The 21,204-nt window shown below is 36.6% G+C and overlaps 1 protein-coding gene across 7 annotated transcripts in view; it reads left to right on the plus strand.

Moving 5' to 3' along the window:
• NEBL (nebulette) overlaps positions 1 to 21,204 on the plus strand; it is a 234,205-nt gene that overhangs the window by 159,257 nt on the left and 53,744 nt on the right. For 5 of the 7 annotated variants that reach the window (XM_032443070.1, XM_032443069.1, XM_015853337.2 and 2 more), the window contains 4 exons: positions 3,340 to 3,450; positions 11,142 to 11,243; positions 12,913 to 13,014; positions 19,611 to 19,718. The exons of the other annotated variants lie outside the window; for them this stretch is intronic. In XM_032443070.1, coding sequence (XP_032298961.1) covers positions 3,340 to 3,450; positions 11,142 to 11,243; positions 12,913 to 13,014; positions 19,611 to 19,718 — 423 coding nt within the window. The remainder of the gene's footprint in view (positions 1 to 3,339; positions 3,451 to 11,141; positions 11,244 to 12,912; positions 13,015 to 19,610; positions 19,719 to 21,204) is intronic. 7 annotated transcript variants of the gene reach the window in all.

Below are 21,204 nucleotides of genomic sequence, written 5' to 3' on the forward strand. Positions count from 1 at the left end.
TCTGAACACCAGTGTACTGAGTTCTTCCTTGCACAGAATCTTTTATTTTTCAAATAAGGTGTCACAAACAGTGATAAAGATATTTAAAATTGCTTGGAGGGGAGGCAGTGTTGAAAAATAAAAGTACGTGTTTCATCACTATTTTCATCATTCCTTTTCTGTCATAAGATGAGATTGAATTGTTTTTCTTCTTATCTGAAATGAATAATCTGACACAAACTGAAGGCAGTTTAATTTTCTCCTTTGACCAATATTTCACATAGTAAGTATATGTCAGTGCTCAGTGACATTTTCTTTTTGTTTTTAAAGATGATGAACTAAGTGAATCTTAATATTTTTAACTTCTAGAGAAATTTTGACTTTTCCTTGCTTGTTGGCAGATTCCTTCTCTTATGCTCAGATGTACATTTTTAAGTATGATAAAGCTGCTTCTATAGGTTACTGCATTATTTATATACATATTACATGTTGTCAGACTGTTTAATGAAAATATTCAGTTTTTAATTTCATCAACTCTCATTTTCAAGTTGTTTTTGTTTTTTGTTTTTTGGTTGTTTTTTTTTTTTTTTTAGTAGAAAGTGTCGGTCACTTGGACTTCTTGAGTTTAGTTTTACACAAATAGATTGTGTAGCCCAGATATTTATCTAGAGATTAAAATGTTACGCATTTCCTTCGACAAAAATGTTATGAATCTCAAATTCAGAGCTCAACTTACTGACTCTAAAGAGAAATACAGAAAAGAAGAAATCTAATAGTAACAATATCCTAAAACAGAAAGTGAGTCAGTTAAATGAAAAGACCATGAAGATTCCTTAATTCACTGTTGCATTCACACACTGGTGCCCATGTAAGAGAAGAAAAATAATAAAAAAAGAGTAGTTACAAATCAGTTCAACCAAGTCATACTTACATGCATTATATTCCTGGAATTACTAAATGGCTCCACCACAGAGCAGAGATTACGTGAGTGACCTATTATATTTGATCTCTCTGGAGATACTATTTTATATTTACATAGGTTTCAATGGAAGGAATGTGTCCTATTTATTTCCATGGAAACTACAAAAGATGTAAAGAGAACAAAAACATTATTTGATAGAGAAAGATGGATTATTTGTGCTATCACTGTGGTACCTAAGTATCTAATACAAGGATTTCAGATTTCAGCTGTGTCAGGATAGGGCAGAGAAGATTTCTGCTGCATCCTTCTAGCCAGGATTGTGGATTTACAGGTCACCAAGGGGAGACTAAATGTGCCCCACAGGGAGAAGGAAAATGGCACTGACAGCCTCCATGTCAGCCCTCTGGCAAACAGGCTGCCACAAGCACAGAACCATTCAGCAATTGTTGATGAATGTCAATGGGTGCAATTTTTCCGCATGTAGGATTTCAGCTACGCACCTTTGCTTCATCTGCACTTGCATGTTGGATGCCACTTTATCAGACTGCTCCTCTGCTGCCATCTGTCTCATGGAACAAAACGTAATGGGATATTGGTGGGAAGGTTCAACCTCTACTGCCATAGCACCAATATCCATCCGCCTCTGTCACTGTAGTCCAACATCATACATTCACAGCAACCTTTGTATATTGGATAAGTAAAATTTCATTTAAATAAAGTTTGGAAATTCAGCATGAGGTATGAAATAAATAGCAACATATAAAACAATATTTGTAAGAATAATTGTTATAAACATTTTTTCATGTTTATGTTGAACTGATTTACAGATCTGGGTATGTTCTGCTTACCTGTCCAAGACTAAACCAGGCAACTGTATAACTGTGATTCTTTCAAGGTTGCATAAGTCAGTGAGATTAATGTGAAAAAATTAGAAAGAATGGGACTATAAAATAGCAGCTCAGGTATTCCTACTATATGCTACAGTCTTATTATCCCTAGTCAGTGGACACTTGATTGTAGTTTCTGCTAATTTTCTTGTGCTGGGAGTTGATTGCTTTTGATTTTTAAAATCTTGACTACATGGCTCATATGCCAACACTAAATTGTACAAGTAAAAGTGGCAAAGTAGCACTGTAATACAGTATCTGTAAATCTGGGGTTTTGGGAAAAAAACCCAACTTCATCATTTGGGTCAGCTTCTTAGAATGGGAAGTATCTTAGAAGTGACACTGTGAAAAAAGGGAACTAGAAAAAGCATTTTTGTGGCATATGCTTGTATAATAGTGGCTTTTGCCACTGATGATGACATATTTTCAATATTTCTGTCTTCTTAAAGATCATTTGCTTTGCTGGATGCAAAATGTAATCATTACAGGGAGCTTATGAACTTTTTTCTGTATCAATTTAAGTTGTGTGTGTTTCCCCAGAGACAGATCATGTTGGATTTATGCTATATAAAGAGATGGCACATTTTCCTAATTTGATGCTTTTGTTCATATAGTAGGGTTTTCATTTGAAATCCTTCTCCTCCTGATCAGCTTTCTATCTTATTTAGTATTTGCTGTTTTCTTGGGGATTACTTTAATGCTTGCTCCTGAGACCTATTAGAAAATGAATTTATTTCCTGCTTGCTGCTTCTTCAGGCATCAAAACCTGGTGAATTTTCTTAATGTAAGCCTAAAAGCTTTTGACAAATGTAAGTGCAAGATCAGCTTTTCAGGCAGTTTCAGTATGTGAGCTTGTGCATATGTGAGTGTAGTACACTACAGTGAAAGCTGAATGGACACCCAACACTGGGCTCAGTTTCAACCATAAAAATAAATTCACTTTTAAACTCACAATCCAATTCCATTTTCCTTTTCCATGATGACAATAGAATGTAAATATTATTTTTCTTTATTAAACTGGGGCTAGTCCAAATGTGTATGATGCTAGTAATTTCCTAACAGTGCATGAAATTGATGCTTGGGCTATGAGTATTTCATGTAAATCTTTTCATTTACAAGACATGTGCAACATCTTTCCTTTTTTCTAAATACAGAAAAAATAAGTGTTTATTTAGCAGATAGATTTAAGTATGTTTCGAGGATAAAAAACAAAACAAAAAAAGCTTTCTTTCTTTTCACTTTTATTTTTTTCCTGGGCTGTCTTCTCACTTTTTAAAGGTTAATTTTCCGTTTTTCTATGTGCATATTTATTTTTCTGCATTTTGTATGCTCAAACCTGTATTGCAATAATAGACTCAGAGAAATCTTCATGCTGTATCTCACCTGTCTCTCTTTTGGGCAGAAGCTGCTATCATTTAAGGGTTCTGGTTCCATTAAGGAGCTTAATAATTAATTACATTTCTTCCTGAATACAAACACCCTACAATGCTAGATTTATCTCAGCTCATAATATTACATGTACTCACTAAACTAAGATGTTGCTCTTTTCAGGTTCTGTATAAACAAAAACATGATGCTGAGAAAGGAACTTCAGATTATGCACATATGAAGGAGCCTCCGGATATTAAGCATGCCATGGAAGTCAATAAATACCAGAGTGATGTAAGTACTTCCCCACTTCACCAGTTCAACTCACCAAGTGAAATTAGTTTCACTTGTTTTAGATACTTACTAACTGATAGGAAACGAGCATGGAATGTTTTCATATTTCATTAATCAGTATTTTTTTTACATTATACACTCTGAAGTATTTTGGGACACGATGTCTGTGTAAGTTACGCTATGAGTGATGTCATGTGACTCATGATAAGGAGCACTGGAATGTGTATTTTGCCATTCTGTAATAGTCATTTTTTATTGTTGTTAAAGGCTATGAATTCAAAGTAGAGTTACAACAAGAGGTTTTTAAAACTAATCTGTACTTACTTATACTTGAAAACTGTAAGTTTGCATGAGCAGTGGCGTGGCTTCAGTGTCATACACTATCAACATTTGGCTGATTCTGTTAAGAGGAGGAAAAGGGGGTAATTTCTGTTGTGCTAATGCACACTTTTATGAACATGAGTTACTTTGCCCCTGTCTTGTGAATACATGCCACAGTGAGTTCTAGTTAATTTCTGACTGATGTCTCAAAATCAGAGCCATAGAGTGGAGTTTGATACTTCATACTAGCTAATGCCACTGACCACAATGTTTGTTATCGTAGACTTAGTTAAATGGTTTAAAATAAATTACTTGGCATTTAGTGTTTTATCTTTTTAAATTATTTTTACAGCTGCTTCTTTATTTCTTGAAATGCTTTAGTTTTTCACAGTAGAAAAGCCTAATGATAGTATTCATGTTTTTTATTGGCTTCAAGTCAGGTTTGATTTCACAGTTCCTTATGCTGTGCTCTATTTATACAAAGATGACTCGGAAGAAAAACGTATGTTAGCCTTAGTTTCTGTAAAAATTTATTTAAGAGAAAAGTAAAGTTTAAGAGAAAATTGGCTAGAATAGTGAAACTGTTTCAAAGGGAGCACAAAGCCCTTAAAAACAGCTTACACCTGTTTACTTTCCAAGTTGTGATCCATTTCCGTTCTGCTTAGATAACAAAGTCAAGTTAGGTAAGTAGATGATTTTACAACTCTCTTGTTTCTCAGATAAATGGGATATTTCTTCACTGCTAACAATACAGAAAATGGAGGCGTTCATTTTGAATTATCTTAAGTTTACCCTTTCTTCATTACTGACAGTGTAACAAACACTCATAGGTTATACAGACTGAGAGCTAAATGTCAGTGTTAGATGTATGTCTGTGTGTACAGTCTTGACAGCTGGCCGCTGATTAAAAGGCTGCTGGAAAACTTCAGGGAAGCATTATGTTTGCAGAATAACTTTTTCTTCTGCTGGGAAATACTTGAGCTGGAACTCCCAGAAGAGATTTGCAACCTGCCTAGATTACAGAATTCCCTCTTCCTGTCAAGCTCTGACCATCTCTGCTGTTGGAAGCATCAGGATGTCAGACTGACAGAGGATACAAGCTGAGAATGTGAACTATCTTCATAAGCAAAAGTTTGTTTTTGCCTAACTAGAAATGGTTGTGGACTACTAGGGAAGGAAATAGTATTGGAAAGAGAGATGGAATCATTCTCAGAGTAGGTGGTGGGATTAAAAGGAATATGAGACAAGTTTTGGAATCAAATTCATCATGGCTGGAAGATTAGTATGCTAGCACAAAACCCGTTCTCCTTCTACAGCTGTGTATCACCTGCTATCAGAGTTAACGAGAGCAAGGTACAGATGTTAGAGTAAATGAAATTCAGTCGTTTCATCTTCTTTCATCCTTAAGCATGCAAAAAAGGAAATGGAGGCAAACACAGGAGGGAAGGATGTTTTGATAAATGAGAACTTTTAACAGCATATTAAAAATAATGAAAAAATACTGATGAATGTATTCTGTGCCTGAACAAACTTAAAAAATATATATATAAAAAATCAAACAAACCCTAACCAGTTTGTTTAAGAAGAGATTTTTTTCTGGTTGCTCATGGGGAGCTACAGTGCAATGGGGCTATATCTGTATCACACATAAGGGAACAACTTATGTAAATTCAGTTATTTTTCATCAGACTTACACAACTCCATTGGGTCATTAATTGAGCACCTTGCTGAATGTCGGTTGTGGACTCCCTGCTTTGCAACTAATAGTTTTAATTAAGAGCCACGTGTGTTTTCATCTTTGAGTCAGAGTAAGGAATAGCAAGTGTCCCAAACGTGGAGTTTTCCTCTTTCAGAATGTAGGCTATTTGTGGAATCATTGCTTTGAAAGTGCAGTGTAAAAAGAAGAAAACTACTGGGGGAATAGAAGGACAAAGCTTTTTATCCACCACTCAGTATAGTGTACCTATGGGAGCAGAATGCGTGTTTACCTACAATGGTCTGCCAACTCAATTCAACCTTTACATGCTGGGTTTGCATCTAATAGGATTAGGATGTGTTTAAGACTATTTACTTGGGCTTAAAATAAGGCTGACATTTATACTCAACTCTGTGAAATGTGCAATTTCCTTTAAAAATTAAGACTGTGTTCGACTTACAATACATTTATGCTGACATTTGGAAACTGTCATGTGCTGTAGGCCTTCACACCACTTTGAATATCATTAAACTGTTTTATAAATGGGAGTTGAAGCTGAATAATAGGGAAATACTGTAAAATCTCCTGAACAATGAACAATGTGATCAAGTATAAGAAGAAGATTTTTTTCTTCATTCTTCTACTGAAGAAAATTGCTTCTAACAAAAGTGAGCTTTCTAATGATAGGGAATTGAAAAATAATTTAGATACTACACAATGCTTTAACAAAAGCATGTTTATCCACACTGAAGTATTTTTCTCTGTAAATTATCTTTCTGTTTTGTGAAGTGAATATTAATGATGTGACTTTGGCATGCAAAAGCGTTTGGAAAAATGTGAATTAGGGCCTGTCTTAAGTCTGTGCTTGGCTGATGTCATTTGTCTCATCTGGAAGTTTCCAAACTTCAAACCAAAATTAGATGGTGGTCTGTAAAAAGTGGTGGTTTGGTCACAAAACAGATTTACCTTATGTGAGAATCAAATGGATGGAAGAAAGGAAGAAATTAAACACTAAAATAACATGACAATTCGGTTTCAAAAGAAAGGAAAGCACTTGCCAGGTTTTGCACACTGCATTTGATGAAGATACAGACCCAATTATTTTTCTGTTTTATGACCTGGTCCATCACCAAGTATTATGAATTTCAAAATGATGTTGAGTTTATAGCAGTTTATATGTTCTGTGTGGTTAAAATTCCACATATTTTCCTCATGGCATTACTTTGTATGAAAGAAGTAAGTGCTGATCTCTTTACAAACAGCAAAATTGCAGTAGACTCATCTGTGAGCATTTAAAGACAGTTTGCAGATCTGAAATGCTTGAATTGAAATGAATGTTTGTATCTGTCCTCTTAGTTTTGAAACCAAAAATGCTGCTTGACAGTTGGGCAAAGTTTTTATATTTATATATATCTGTATGGCCTTTGCAGTCCAAGTCATGTCAGTAGTAGTAGCTTTTGATGTTCCATTAACCATCTAAATTTTAATATTTAGTTGTCCATAATATCTTAGGAGTGTCCTTTTTCCATGTTCAAGATATTGTGCAGTAGCAATCCACACATTTGCATACTTTCTGATAAGACCAAATCAGCAGATCTCAAATGTGCTTCAATAACATCAACATACCAAGATGTTGGTGCTTGTTTAGATGCAGATCATACTAAATTCAAGCTTCTTCTGGTTCTCTGTTAAGCATCTGCATTAGAAAAATCATGTTTCCCTGACTAACTTTCTGCAGACAGTGGTTGTCAACAACAGGTCCCTCTGGATCACTTCCAACTGGTGCTGAAAATGATGTGTTTACTCCTAATATAATTGGGACCGATCAATTTTCAAGCCCATTACTGGAAAGGGTGACTGCATCAATCTGTAATGGACCAGAAATGTGTTTGTCTCTTCTGTGTGAGCTGGGAAACAGTTTTCAACACCATTTGAATGGAGTTCAGAAAAGCTGTTGCCAGTGATGATTGTCATCAGTTAGTCATTTTCTTAGTGCTGATGAACCCCAAAGTGCAGATGATAGAAAAGGGGGCAAAGGACTGACAGACCATTAGTAAGTGGCCTCATTTGTTTGAAAATGCTAATCAAGGGCAAACAGTAAGAGACAAATTCTTTTGCAGATAGTTGTACCCAAGCTTTTGCTGACATCCATGTCTGTGAATCTCAAGAAAGCAAAACGTGAACAAATCTACTTGTGCACATTTTAATAATCTGTTAAATATAGATTGGTGTCTTTTTGGAATTGGGATAGAGGAGAAGAAAAAGTTGTCCAAGAAAAGTCTTAGTCCCTTAAACCTGTGTGACTTGTCCCTTAAACCTTGGGTGACTGTGTAGCAGAAGTTTCCATTTGTTAATCGACAGATTGAGATGTTTTGTAGTTTCATCTGAAATGCGTTTACTGTGAAGCACTGAAGTACATCCCAATGAGCTGGTGCCATCAAAAAAGGTTTTTACCTTTTATCTGTTTATCCTCCATGAGCCTTATGTCTTTTCATAGAAGCTGGAGATTGGGCCGTGTTTAAATTAGTATATTCATTGTATGGAAACCCTGAATATTTTTTTCTGCTTCACAAAAAATACTGGCAGTTCAGAGTGTGTTTGGGGATTAAAGATGGGAAATGGCTTCTGTTCATTAGTTTTATAGTTTTACTTCTTTAAAAGTACTCAGCAGTGTAACCACTTCTGTAATTTCAAATTAGGGGTAGAAAGACACTTTATATTTAGTTGGTATTTGTAATTTTTTCCTTTTTGTCCTTTTTTCCCTCTGGTCTTCTGTAATTATTCATTTAGGTCTCTCACTGCTGCTCTCCAGTGGTCAGTGTCTCAGTTACTTTTCCCTGTATGATGTCCAGTTTGAGTAGATGTTTCACAGTCATGTGTTCGTCACAAGAAGGAACATCTCCTGAGCCTCTAGTGATGTCTTTTGGTAGAGCTTAAGCACAGTTTTGAAGAGAAGATTGAGCGAGTGCTCTGTGCAGTGCCTGGAACTGCTAGTCAGGGTCTGAGCCCCTTCCCTGTCCGTTTCTACTCTTTCCTTTCCTGCTTTCTCTTATTTATTTTTCGCTTGACCAGGCTACTTTTTCTCTTCTCTACCTTCCACCTTCCTGGTGCCTGTGTGCACACACTGTGCTGGCGGCTTTGCCCTTTCTACATCTGTTCCCCTGCTCTCACAGAATAGCTTTCCTTTTACTGTTCTAATGTATCAGTATAAAAAAAAAATCACTAGATGGAGCAGAATAGCAGCTGTGTAATAGAGGCCAGCACACTGTCCCAATGGGAAAGGGTCAGCAACCAGGGACTGAGGTTATTCAGGAAATGGGAAACATATTTTTTCTTTCTTTGGCCTACCTCTGACAAACTACTGTTCTGCTGCATAACATTTTTATTCTCACTGGAGTATGACAAGCTGCAGAATAGAGCAAATATATATTGCAGACATTTGTAAAATGTTAGATGACTTTCCCTGAGACATAAGTAATAGGTACACTGGTTTAGGTGCAGGAAGAATAATAATTCACACATGGAAAGCTATAGCAATTGGCCTTGCATCTAATAATTGAAAATGGCGAAATACAAAGGACTGTCACTGTCTTATTTTTTCCTCCCCTTTTCCCCCTAAAATTAACCACAATCTATTATTTCATGTACTGTATGATCATGTCATTTGGAAGAAGTAAGTGACCACATTTCCTCAAGTTTATCACTGCTTTTCTCAATTCTCTGTTGTTAAATTCACTCAATTCCTAATTTCTATTTTGAGCACATATGCTGGCCTTTAATTTGCAATTTACATGGATGATAGGGTGCTATTCACAAACCTGTCTCTGCTGCTTCTGTGGTTTTCACCTCACCTCATGTGGTCATTAGGATGAACAGCATATAATTAACTAAATTCATGTAAAGCCCTGAATTGCAAATGCTTGTCTGTACATCTAGTTTCTTAAAAATAAATAAAGAAACTGGAGCCTAACCAAAACAAAACTTCAGTGGCTGTAATAGGCTAGAAGAAACAGTTTTTATTTTATTGATAGGTGGGATACATTCATGCAACTTATTTGTTTATTTATGTGATAATTGATTGCACTTGTCTGTCAATCACGGTAAGTTAAAAAATCATAAAATCCATTTGTGGGCAAACAGCCAACAGTTTGAAGTCTATTTAGCTTGTCTACTTAGCTGAGGCCATATGGTTGCAATATTACTTTTCTGTTGCCTATAAAATATATGCCAAAAAAGTAAGTTTTTTTTTTTTTTTTTTAATTTTTACATAACATTTCTACAAATTTGTCACAGGGTGCTGCACTTGGTGATTGCTAGACTTGCAGGTGAATTTGTTGCATTGTGGCCGTACTAAAACTGTGCGCTGGAAAATGGAGGTAGATAAACAGGTTATAGTACATAAAGCTTCAACTGAGGGAAACTTTCAGGACTTTTCTTCACAGTAAGGGTGACAGAGCACTGGAATGAGCTGCCCAGAAAGGTTTTGGATTATCCTTCTCTGGAGATAATCAACACCTGCCTGTATGCCTACCTATGCAATCTGGGGTTGGACTCAATGATCTCTAGAGGTCCCTTCCAGCTCGTACAGTTCTGTGACTTTTTAATGGTGAAATACAATTTTGAGAGGTCAGTTACACTGTTAAACAGTAGAAAAAGAAAATATGCAGCTCTCCGAACAGGAATTATTTTGATACATAATGTCTCGTGTGGACATTATGATCTCTGACTTTTGCATGGAACTTCAACTTGACAGACTCTTTTGAATACCAGAGATGATTTTCGTAATCAGTCATAATAATTCAGTAAGACAGCTCTTGGAAATTGTCTTGGATTGACAAGTGCTATAAAACAAGGGAGAGGAAAAAGTCTATGGACTGGAGTAAGGAAAAGGATAGCTTGTGGTCTGTGAGCTTTGGAGCAACTCTGAGGTCTAGACTGCTTCTGTGATTGCTTTGCTAAACAGTGAGTACTTGGACTCTCCTACCTGTGGGTTAGTATTCTGGCCACTCTTCTGAGCCCGTTCATAACTGTAGTGGCTTCTGCACAAATAGAAGGATCCGGTCGTGCACTCCACATTCTGGAACACTCAGCCTTCTTGTTCCCATGATTGTGTAAAATAGAGGATAAGTGGAGTTGCAAGGAATAAGAGAGTTCTGTGGCGGGGTTGTGTCATTTAACTACAGCCCAGCCTCATGGCTGGCTGTTACTGAGAGGGCCATTCACCACGTTACAGTTAAAGTTACAGTCATCAGTGTAGCTGCAATCTGCTAAGCTGCATATCCTTGAGGCATTTGTTTATACTAAAAGAGGGTACAGCACATTAAAAAAAATACTGTTCTCTTGCAATTCCTCTGAAATTTAATGATAAAACCTAATATTTTGGTCTTTGCAGTGCTTTCATTTTCTACTATGCTTCCAAGTGAAATCATTTTTCATTTTAATATTGTATTTTATGCTTCTGAATTTCTTCCTCAGCTTGTTAACCTGCGTGTAGGTCTTACTAAATAATTCCTGTCATGCAGGTCTGCGTTGGCATACATTAGGTGGAGTTTCTCTGAATTTGATTGCTGAGCAGATAAGTCATTCAGAGATGATTTATAAACTTGAAACTTTTTTGTTTTAAGCAAAACTGTTTATTCTTCCTTTTTTTCCCCTTTCTTTTTCTCCTTGACAGGTGTCATATAAGAGGGATGTGCAGGATACCCACAGATACACTGAAGTGCTGAACAGGCCAGACATAAAGATGGCAACAGAGATAACGAAGATAATAAGTGATGTATGTTCTTCTGATAGTCTGTTTGTATTTTTTTAGACATTATTAATCCAATTTCAGTCAAATCGTTCAGAATACTTCTGAAATTCTCATCTTTCCAAGCAAGAGCAGAAAACATGGCACCCCAAATCTGATAGGGAGCTTTGGAAGGGGGGAAATAACATGCTGGGAATGCTGTGAAGTTACGGATTGCTTGCTTTGATGTTGACAGCCTGGCATTTACAATTGGTGGCTAAAGACAGCGTTACATTTTGTGAAGTTGGTTTTCTTTCAGTTCCACTCATTCTAAAAATTGGATATATGCTGGCATGCTTGCAGATCTGTTTTCAGCCCAGTAGGGTATAGGTATGCCTCTCGGTACCTTTTTCCTCCTCTCATCCTCTCCAGCAGTGACAGGGGCATGCAGCTTCCACTGTCCCTGGAAGAGCCCATGTTGGCTAGCAGAATCCTGCACGTGGCTCTTATCCCTGAGCTCTGCGCTCAAATTCTTGTTCCTCCCATTGTGATATCTGCTAATAGGTCAAGGAGCAGAAGCAGTTATGTGTGATGCTATTTTATTTGTTATTATAGACTATATAAATGCATATAGTCTTTATAAATATACATGTGCATATATATATATAGCTAAGTATATATAATGCTTTATACACACACACACACACACACACATACACCTATATATATATATGTATAACATAATGTATATATATAAAAATATAAATTTTGACCAAGACTTTAAACAGTTGCTAATAGTTTTATGTGAGGCTAATCAGGCATCTCTTTTAGAGAATTGTCTCTTATGGAAATACAGCTTTAAGAGAGATGAGATTCATTCACCTTTGAACACTCAGCATTTTCTGAAAACTAAAACCTCTTAGTAAGTCTTATGTTCAATGCCTGGTTACAAATTGCTGTAAAATCCCCATTTGACTTAGAATGGCTTTGGATCTTTCCTTTCTCTCTGTTGTTAAGATGACTCCTTGCTGATGCACAGAGCCTGAGTAATGTAAGAAAACTCTTACATTTTGTTTGTTGTATTCCAAAGCACCTACTGTAAATCTATCTCCATTTTCTAATGCATTTTGAAAAAAACAAAACAAAACAGCAATTTGCATGGGCAGCCATTTAGCTGGAAAGATCACATAACGCCAACCCCGTGGGACTAATTCTTCCAAGTTACACCAGTGCAACCTTACTGACATCCAGTGAGATTGCAGTGGTAAAACCGAGAGTGGAATTTGACCTGTATTTCAAAAAAGCTGCCCCTCTGCCTAGTTTTGTTTCAAGGCTATTTTCAGCTGCTACAAATAATCTGTGTAAACTACAGACCATGTCTTAAGAAATGCTGAACCACTGTAACTCATTCTGCCTTGTTTGGGAGCAGTGGGAGAAGTGCATTTCTCAGGCTTAACTCATGCATTTGGATAAAGCTGAATTTTATGAATGCTGTGCGTTGTGTTTTACACTAAATAAATGTTATGTTTTTAATGAGGTGAAGCATGAGAAGAGCTGTTTTTCTGAACTGACTAGAATATTACTGAGAGTAGTAGCAATGCAGATCACTAAATGAGACTTCATTTTCTACTAGATTTAAAGCGTACATTTCTGTTGAAAAAACATCAAACCAAACAATGTAATAGTGATTCATTTTCATTTTCTTGATTTGTTTAAGGCTGAGTACAAGAAAGGAAGGGGAGAGATGAATAAGGAACCTGCTGTACTTGGAAGACCAGATTTCGAACATGCTAAAGGAGTTTCTAAACTTCTAAGCCAGGTGAGATTTTCTGTCATTTTACAATGACTTCATTCAGATATCTCGTTCCTAGTAATTCAAGAAAATACTTATATTTTTAGATGATTATCTCTAATTGCGTGAAGATTATGTTCTCAAACCCCTCTCATATGCTATTGCAATGACTGGTAAATTTAAGACTCCTAGGAAACAGAACATATAATTTTTATGCAAAAATGCAATGAACTTTGACTCTTACAACTCTTCTTTGGTGGAAATAGTGTATATTTATATATATTAACTAGGATTTCTAAAATATTAACTGTATGTAATTTAGAGGCAAATTTTGCTACTCATTCAATTTGAATAGAACTTTACTCCCACTGAAGTAACTGTGGTCTTTTGTGTAACCGCTTGCTAAAGTGAGTAATGGGACCTGAATTTGGCCTGACATGTAAACCGCCTGCCTTTCCTCCCCCTGAAACTGCAGCTTTTATGTACTACTTTCTGTTATATATTAACCTCAAAAAAAGAAAAAAAAAAAAAAAAAAAGAAAGAAAAAAAAGAAAAAAAAAAGAAAGAAAAACGGACAAGTCACTTTTATCCAAAACTAAAAAAAAAGCTGGAACATAGATATTCCCTTTTCCTTTTGTGACTCTTCTACTACTACAGATCAACTTCACATTATGAGAAGAAGCTGACCTGTTTATTTTGTTTTTGTTTTTTCTAATTTTTAACAGTGCCTTGCATAATCCTTGCTAATAATCCTGTCAGGCTACACTCAGTGCTTTTTTAAACCAAGGAACAAATTCTGCCCTCTTGTGTGAGGAGGATTACTCCCTTTGATTGGAGAAGGCCATGTCAGTCTTCCCAGAGATAGGAATAAAAGCAAACAACTGGAGTAGAGTAGAATAGTCTGCAGATCAGCGTTGTACAACAGCTCCCTGGGATTTGGCAAGATGGTGAAAGTTTTCCCTAGAACTAGAATAAAATGAGAATAAGATGTCATAGAGAACAAGCTGCAGAACAGTGTAGTGTCTGTCTACAAGAGACTGAGCTGCTTTTGATGTTAGCAGACATTGCCCTTAGATATCTATTGCATGACTTCTTGTTTCACACTGGATGATCGTTAACTTTTAAGTGGTCTTTTGTTTTTGGTATCACGCAGACTGGGAAATCAGCCTGTGTTTTCTAGGAAGAGCCAGTGCTCTGCACTATACTGTTCAGACATCGGTGTGACTTCTAGGGAAGGCAGGTGCTTTCCTTATCAGTTTTTAAAAAGAGTTCATGTCTAAGTTTAGTGTGTGACATCTGTTATTTCCACCTAATGGCAGACCACATGCTCCATTACAACTTGTTTCAGAATGTAGTGGGGTTGCAGCTGCCTATCCTCACAAAGGGAATCAAAGTGGGTCCCTTTCCAATAGCTCTGCTATCTCACTATGCTTAATACCACTGAGTTTTTGGCCAGCAAGAAAAACAATAAAAAAATAACGCCGGGACTGTAGTTTCCTGTAGTCTAGTGCTGTGTCAGTTGCATCACAGACTTAACGAGTCATTGTTTTATCTCATTCTTGATAGAAGTGCATTTTCTCCTGGACAATGAATACCGTATGTGCCAAAGTAGAGGCTTTATCATATGATCTCTTCACAGGCAGGGACAGGGATGGCACCACTTACAGTCGAGATCCTTCTGCAGAAGGAATTATTTGGTGTGCAGTTTTAGGATCCAAATAGTGCAGAGGGTGTGTCAGGAAACGAAGAGAGCAGTTGATACATGGAGCTTGCAGTTCATTTGTAAAAATGATTCTTATTAGTCCTTAGTGGTCAAACCACTACACAGATCCCAGTTTTGGCATCCATTCATCCTTTCTCCTCCCCTCAGTCTTACACTGATTAACAGAACAGAGTAGAGTAGTTCAGCTGGAAGGGACTTTCTAACCAACTATCTGATGTGGCTGCTTTCAATATGTGAAATAGGCCACATAGTATTAAAAACGGTGGCTGGCACTTTTAAAAATGATTGGGCTTCAGCCTGACACTCTGCTGCCATCCATCTGTGTAGAGCAGAATGGAAGCTGTAAGTACTAGGCTGCTTTCAGCAGCAGAGAGATGCATTTGGCAATTCCCCACCTCCTCTGAAGGAAAGGCAGTGACCATGAGTTGTCTAATGTTTTTATATATTATTTGAATCATTATAACACTTAGACACACTGGCCATAAATCAAGAGCATCCTGTACAGCCACAGAAAAATTATGATGACCCCTGTGTCCAAGAAGCAGGGTGATGGGTCAGGATGAAGAATGCACCTGTGCTGTAGGAGAGGAAGTGCACTAAATGTATGTCAGCTTCGTCAGTCCTTCTTAAGTAGGGATCATGAAACAGGCTTGTAACAATTATAAGATTTTAAAACAGTAAACTTAGTGATCTCTTTATTGTCTCCAGACTTTCTGGGTTTTAGGATTTTAATTTCTTTCTCAGCAAATGAGAGCTTCAGAAACTGTGTTGAAAGTTGATAATCTCCCTTAATAGCACGAATCTATAAGCTATGACATGCAGAAAAATATTAGTTATTTGACCCTCACAGTAAATTAGCAAAGTTGGCAAATCTGATGGATGTAATGGGAAGAAAAGATGATAACATGTTTTAATGTGATGCATATGGGTAGGTAATTTAGGGAGTATAGAGAACAGGAGCAAGAAGAGGTCAGGCAGTGTGGGTGTAACAAAGGGAGAAAGTGATCAATGCAAGCAGGAAGGCAAAGTGAAGAAAACCGTGTTAATGTTTGACTGGTACTCAAGGCTGTGCCAAACCAATGTACTTTCCCTTTCTCTTTTTCTTTACAAACAAACAAGCGAAGACCTGACAACAGCAGCAGCAAAAGCGCTAGCTCCTAGGACTAGAATATTTACCCACAGCATTACTTCTTTCTGTTGATTTGAAACCAAATTTGAAATAGAAGCTGTACTAGCCTTTGTGAAAGCTGAAACTTGTTAGTTTGCTGAATGTACTTTGTACAGTTTGGGTTATTTTTTGCATTTCTTTTTGAAACAAGCTCTTCCTTATGTCTTCTTGATGTGATTTTTCAAAGAGCTGCTGATATGAAGCATTCCCTGTGTTGTTGCTTAATAATTGGTTTTATGATGAATAATTTGGAACATTCATATTTCTATTGGTTCTGGCACACTGTTTCAAGGATAAAGCTGTTAGATATAGATTTTTATTTTCCCCCAAGATGTATCTTCTCTGACATTACCAGTAGACCAGGATATTGTCTTTCTTTGCATTAAGCTCCACTAATGCTTTTAGCCACCAGTATTTTAATACAGCTCTTTGTTTACATCACATTTCCTTCAATATCTGTGTCGTTTACAAGTTGTTTTTTTTTTTTTAGTAATTATATTTTTTCATGTTTTCATGTGGAAATGCTTGAGCTGCAAGTGTCTGCTTCATCCTGGGATCCCAGTGGTTGAATGATTCATTTTTTTGTAGTTTCTTTTTAAATCTGAACAGTGGGTGATGTCACCCACTTCTGAAACTGAACACTCCCTGTGTGAACAGCTTTGAACTACAGATTTTGATTTAGGAATGTTGCTGCAAAGCTTCAAAAGACACCGTTCTGTCCAGCTGCAGTTCTGACTTTTATAGGCTTTGTGCAAGGCCAATGAGAAGTTTGTTTATCCAGGCTTTATTTAATTCCAGTTGGGCTCTTCAGGCATGTTGTTGTGCTAAAAGCCTGCAAAATCTGTTGATTCTTTAGCAACTATTAGAAAGCAGCTTCCAGACATTTCTTTTAAATTAATCCCTACTAAAAGAAAAGGAAACAAACTCAAGACTTTAATTAAGGAGATCGATAATCAACCAGCATTTTAAGCTTTAAGATTTGCTTAATGATGAAATTTGTAGATAAGGCTCCACAAACAGCTGTCATTTCTACTCCCACATTTTTATTTGCTGTTCTACCAGGTTACAAAGTTGGTCAGAATCCCCCTACAGATGTTTTAGAAATCACTGACAAAGTGTTTTTCTTTCTTGTTTTTAATTGGAACCCTTTCTCTCAGGCATGTTTTTTTCCCTCTAAACTGCATTCATTAACTTTCTCCTGTTCAAAATGAAGCTAAAACACATGCAGGCTGCTTCCCTCGCACTTACTCATTGCTTCTCTCCTCCCTCTCCCTTCTCCCACGTGTCCCCTGCCCTGTCATTTCTTTCAAAAGGAAGAGGGAAATAAGAAAACACCGATCTAAAGGAAAAGAAAAGAAAAAAAAAAGAATGGAATGTGCGTGTGTAGCTTTCAATGAGATGAATCCCCTGTGACAAGTCAGAGTTAAATTACTGTTGGAAGTGCTCTTGAGATACTGTCAGGGTCATCTGATATTATTGTGCTGCCTCCATTTTGTCCCAGAGCGATATTTGGTGGTGCTGGAGAGGGGAGCAAAGGTAATAAGCAGTGCAGCCATATGAGGCAGCAGGACTGGGAGGTGCTGGAGCAGCCCTCACTTGCAAAAACACACTGTGGTTGGATGGGTTGACATTCTCCTCACGTTAGGGAGCCTTCTGTGCATTGGCACCGAGATGCAGGGTCTGGGGTGCATTGGGTATCACTCCTTTCTGAGGCAATGATATGATCTGAAGTGACACAAGGATATCTCGAGATTGATGCTTATTGTTAAAATATATATTTATATTTAAAAAATGACATGAAATAGTTGCAGCTGGAAGACTGCATTCCAGATGTGAGAAGAGGTCCCTTTGGCACTGTTGTTTTTCACACTTGACAAGTGTACCAAGGACCACGTTGTGCATTCAGGCTGCATGCACAGTCTGAGGCTGTTTGCTGACTGTGCAAAACAGCCTTAAGGGTGGTTTAACTCTTGTACACAATGCACTTATGATGTGTGTTGGGTAAAGGAGGGTTGTGCTCATAGTACTGACTTGATCCCTGTTTTCAGTGGCTTTCTGAGTCAGATATTCTAGCACTGATTTTTATTAGAAGATGAGTTCTGGATACACCTCTGAAAAGAGCAAAAACACTCCAGTTTAGTTCTTTGGTTCATATACAGAGTATGGATTTGCCTTTGACAAAGGCAGGATCTTTATATTCAGATATTTGCTTTTGCAATTGATCCGAAGCCAAGGCAAATACTGAACAATGTGAACCAGATGAATCTACCAGAAAGCCATAGGTATTCCTTTCTGGAGGTAGTGTGAAAGATTATGAAGGAAGTTCATCCTGTGTTCAGATAAAATTTCTCTTCAAAAGTTAAATGTAGAATTTCCTTTCTTTGCACAAATTAATATAAGTATTGGAACCACAATGTGTTCTTGAACAGATAGGCTAATATCTGCTTGGCTGCTTTTGTTTTGGTTTCTTGTTATCTTGATTAATGAAATATCAGGCACTGTAGCTAAACGGAATAAAAATATCTAAGTTAAACCATGTTGAGACTTTTTTGACTGAAAGAAGAGCTGAAAAGGAAACAGAAAATTCTACCCACAACTAAAGCTGAGAAAAAAATAATTTTTGAAGGAGATTATTTAAGGTGGTTTAGCCTCTCTATCAGATGTTCATAGGGAATAGAGAAAAAAGGAATAAGGAAAGAACTACATGTTTATTTAAAGCAGAGCGTGGCAAATTGTAATGGATGTTGCATAATCTCAAATATCAGGTGTCAGACTAACATTCATGAAAGCAGCATAATTCAGAGCCAACTTTTTATACTCCATTATAGCCAGCTGTTAGAAAGCAGCAAGGCATGTGTGCAGGCTCCAGATGTTTGATGATCGTGCGCAACAAGGGAGGAAAATTGACTGAGATTTACTCTTTGTTCAGTTTCATTTTTTTTCTGATTCTAAATCCATTTTTTTCCTAATCATTTTGTGTAATTATTATATTTTATTTACATTTGCTGCCATTACCTCAACAGTTATGTACTGCTCATCATCTCACCTTACATGTCTTATCATTCCTCGTTTTCCTTTTAACAAAAAGAGAGTAAGAGTGATAGCAAGCAGAGGTGGGCATTCTCCCTGCGAAGGGACTATATTACATAGATATTCCTGGGGCTCTCGTGGGAAGTTTCATACTGAATGAAAAGTTGAAGTCCAGGCTCTGATGACAAGTTGGCATACTGCTGGTGACACAAGACCTGGTGGTGGGAAGGTAGTTGAGTGGGAAGTTCTATTCTGCAACAAATGGTTTATTTCACAAGTGTGACAATTTCTTATAATTTTTATGTTAAGAATTCATTTTTGATGTAAATTATAAATCGAATAATTCTCAGTGATTAGATTACTATTGCTAGTCAAGCAGTTCTGGTTTATTTGATTATCCAAGACATATGGTTTTGTTTCTCTTTCCCTTTGTAAATCCTTCAGCACCAACAATCACACATGACAATCTTTCTTTTTTTTTTTTTTTAATTTCAGTAAAATTCAGATGCACGAAACTTACTTAAAGCCAGCACGGGACAGTTAGAGGTGTGGCTACATTGAGCTTTAAATATGTTCAGTGTGTATGGATGAATGGACAAGGCAATTGAGTTTAATAAACTCGTTTTTAGCCTGAATTCTCTGTCTTCTTTAATTCCAAATGTTAATATCAAGCATTTTTATTTTTTCTTTTCTTGTCGGAAGGTGAAATACAAAGAGCAGTTCAAAAAAGAAATGAGGAGCCACCAGTACAATCCCCTTGACAGTGCTTCCTTCAAGCAAGCACAGATTGCATCCACCTTGGCAAGTGATGTAAGTAAATTTGCTTTGTATTTTACACGTTTACATCACCAGAAATCTACCAGAAGTTTCCATTTTACAAGTTACTACTGTGAGCTTAACTTTCTTCTATAAAATGTGTCTGTGTAGCATGTACAGCATGTTATCTGTTTATTCCTCTCCTTCTTACAAAACCCTTCTCCAGGGCTCTGCAGAGTTTTTCATAGTGAGATTCATCTCACTTTAGTCCTTTAACTTTGTGTTTCACTCTTAACTAATGTACTCAGTCCTCTTGTATTGAGGAAAGATGAATACCAGTGTAGAGGGAAAGCCATCTGACCAATCTTTAGAAGGAGAGAATTACCGCTTTCTCTCCAGTGGGTGTAGGAGGGGGTTAGCATGAGTTCCTTAGATTTGCATGTCTCTCTCAGATTTCATCATATCTGTGATCTTCTGATTTTTATTTGAGTAAACTATTTCTAAGATTCTGTATGGGTGCTGCTGCTGGAGTCAGATTGGAGATAACATCTTTATCATGTGATAATGATATCGGGATGATGTATTTAACAGTGTGTCCAATGCTAAGAATGTGAGCTCTTCTTTGAGGGTGTGATCCCCTATAGCCTAAAGACAATCTTTACTTTTGTAGCAGTTGTTTCCAAAGCATGGGGCACCACTCAAAGGAAACAGAGGAGGCTAGCTTTAGGAAGGGCTCAACAGAGTAATTGTTTCCAAAATCTAAACGTTTAGTAAAAAAAAAAAAATTTAAAAAATGGTTAGAGTAGTTATTATTATAAAATATATGTCAGTTCAGTATTGTTAATTTGAAGGTTGTCTAGCTCAGTGAAGAGCATGATATATGTGAGAAGGTGACTGAAGGTATGACTTAAGAGTTTTATCATCTAAGACAGCCAAGCTGGATAGTATTCTACCTGTAAGAATGGGTGTCCAGATATGAGAAGTATGGAAAATCCTACTATAGGCTGATAGGAAGTTATCTTCTGCTAATTCATTAGGTGACTAACTTTCGCCATAGATAATTATATCTCTTATCTTTGCTGAAAACTGCATGTATTAAATAAAATACCCTGGAGCATTTCCCTTTATCTGTTTTATGTAGATTGTTTTAATTTTGGCAGTAAGTGTAATATTTGAATCAGGAGAGAACAATATTCAGCAACATTTAAAAAAAATAAACACAAAGCATTGAGGAAAATGCACATTTTATAATTTTTCTGCAGAATTACTTTGAATAAACAACAACAAATATCTTATGTATTTAGAAATATCATGCAAAGTATGAATTTGTGACTTTTGTTACATCTTTTTTTGAGTAAAGCTTTGAGTAGTTCCCAAGTGGAAAGAATCTGTTAATGATTTTTTTTGCTTAGTTCCCAAAATAATAGTTAACGAGCACCATCTAGTGTCTCATATAGATTGTTCAGGCAAGTGCTTAATCTTTTAAGACCCCCTGCAGTTTTAGCTGTTACTTATGTTGTTAATCTTTATTTTACCTTAC

The sequence above is a fragment of the Coturnix japonica genome, chromosome 2, assembly GCF_001577835.2.
Source record: "Coturnix japonica isolate 7356 chromosome 2, Coturnix japonica 2.1, whole genome shotgun sequence".
Classification (NCBI taxonomy): Eukaryota; Metazoa; Chordata; class Aves; order Galliformes; family Phasianidae; genus Coturnix; species Coturnix japonica.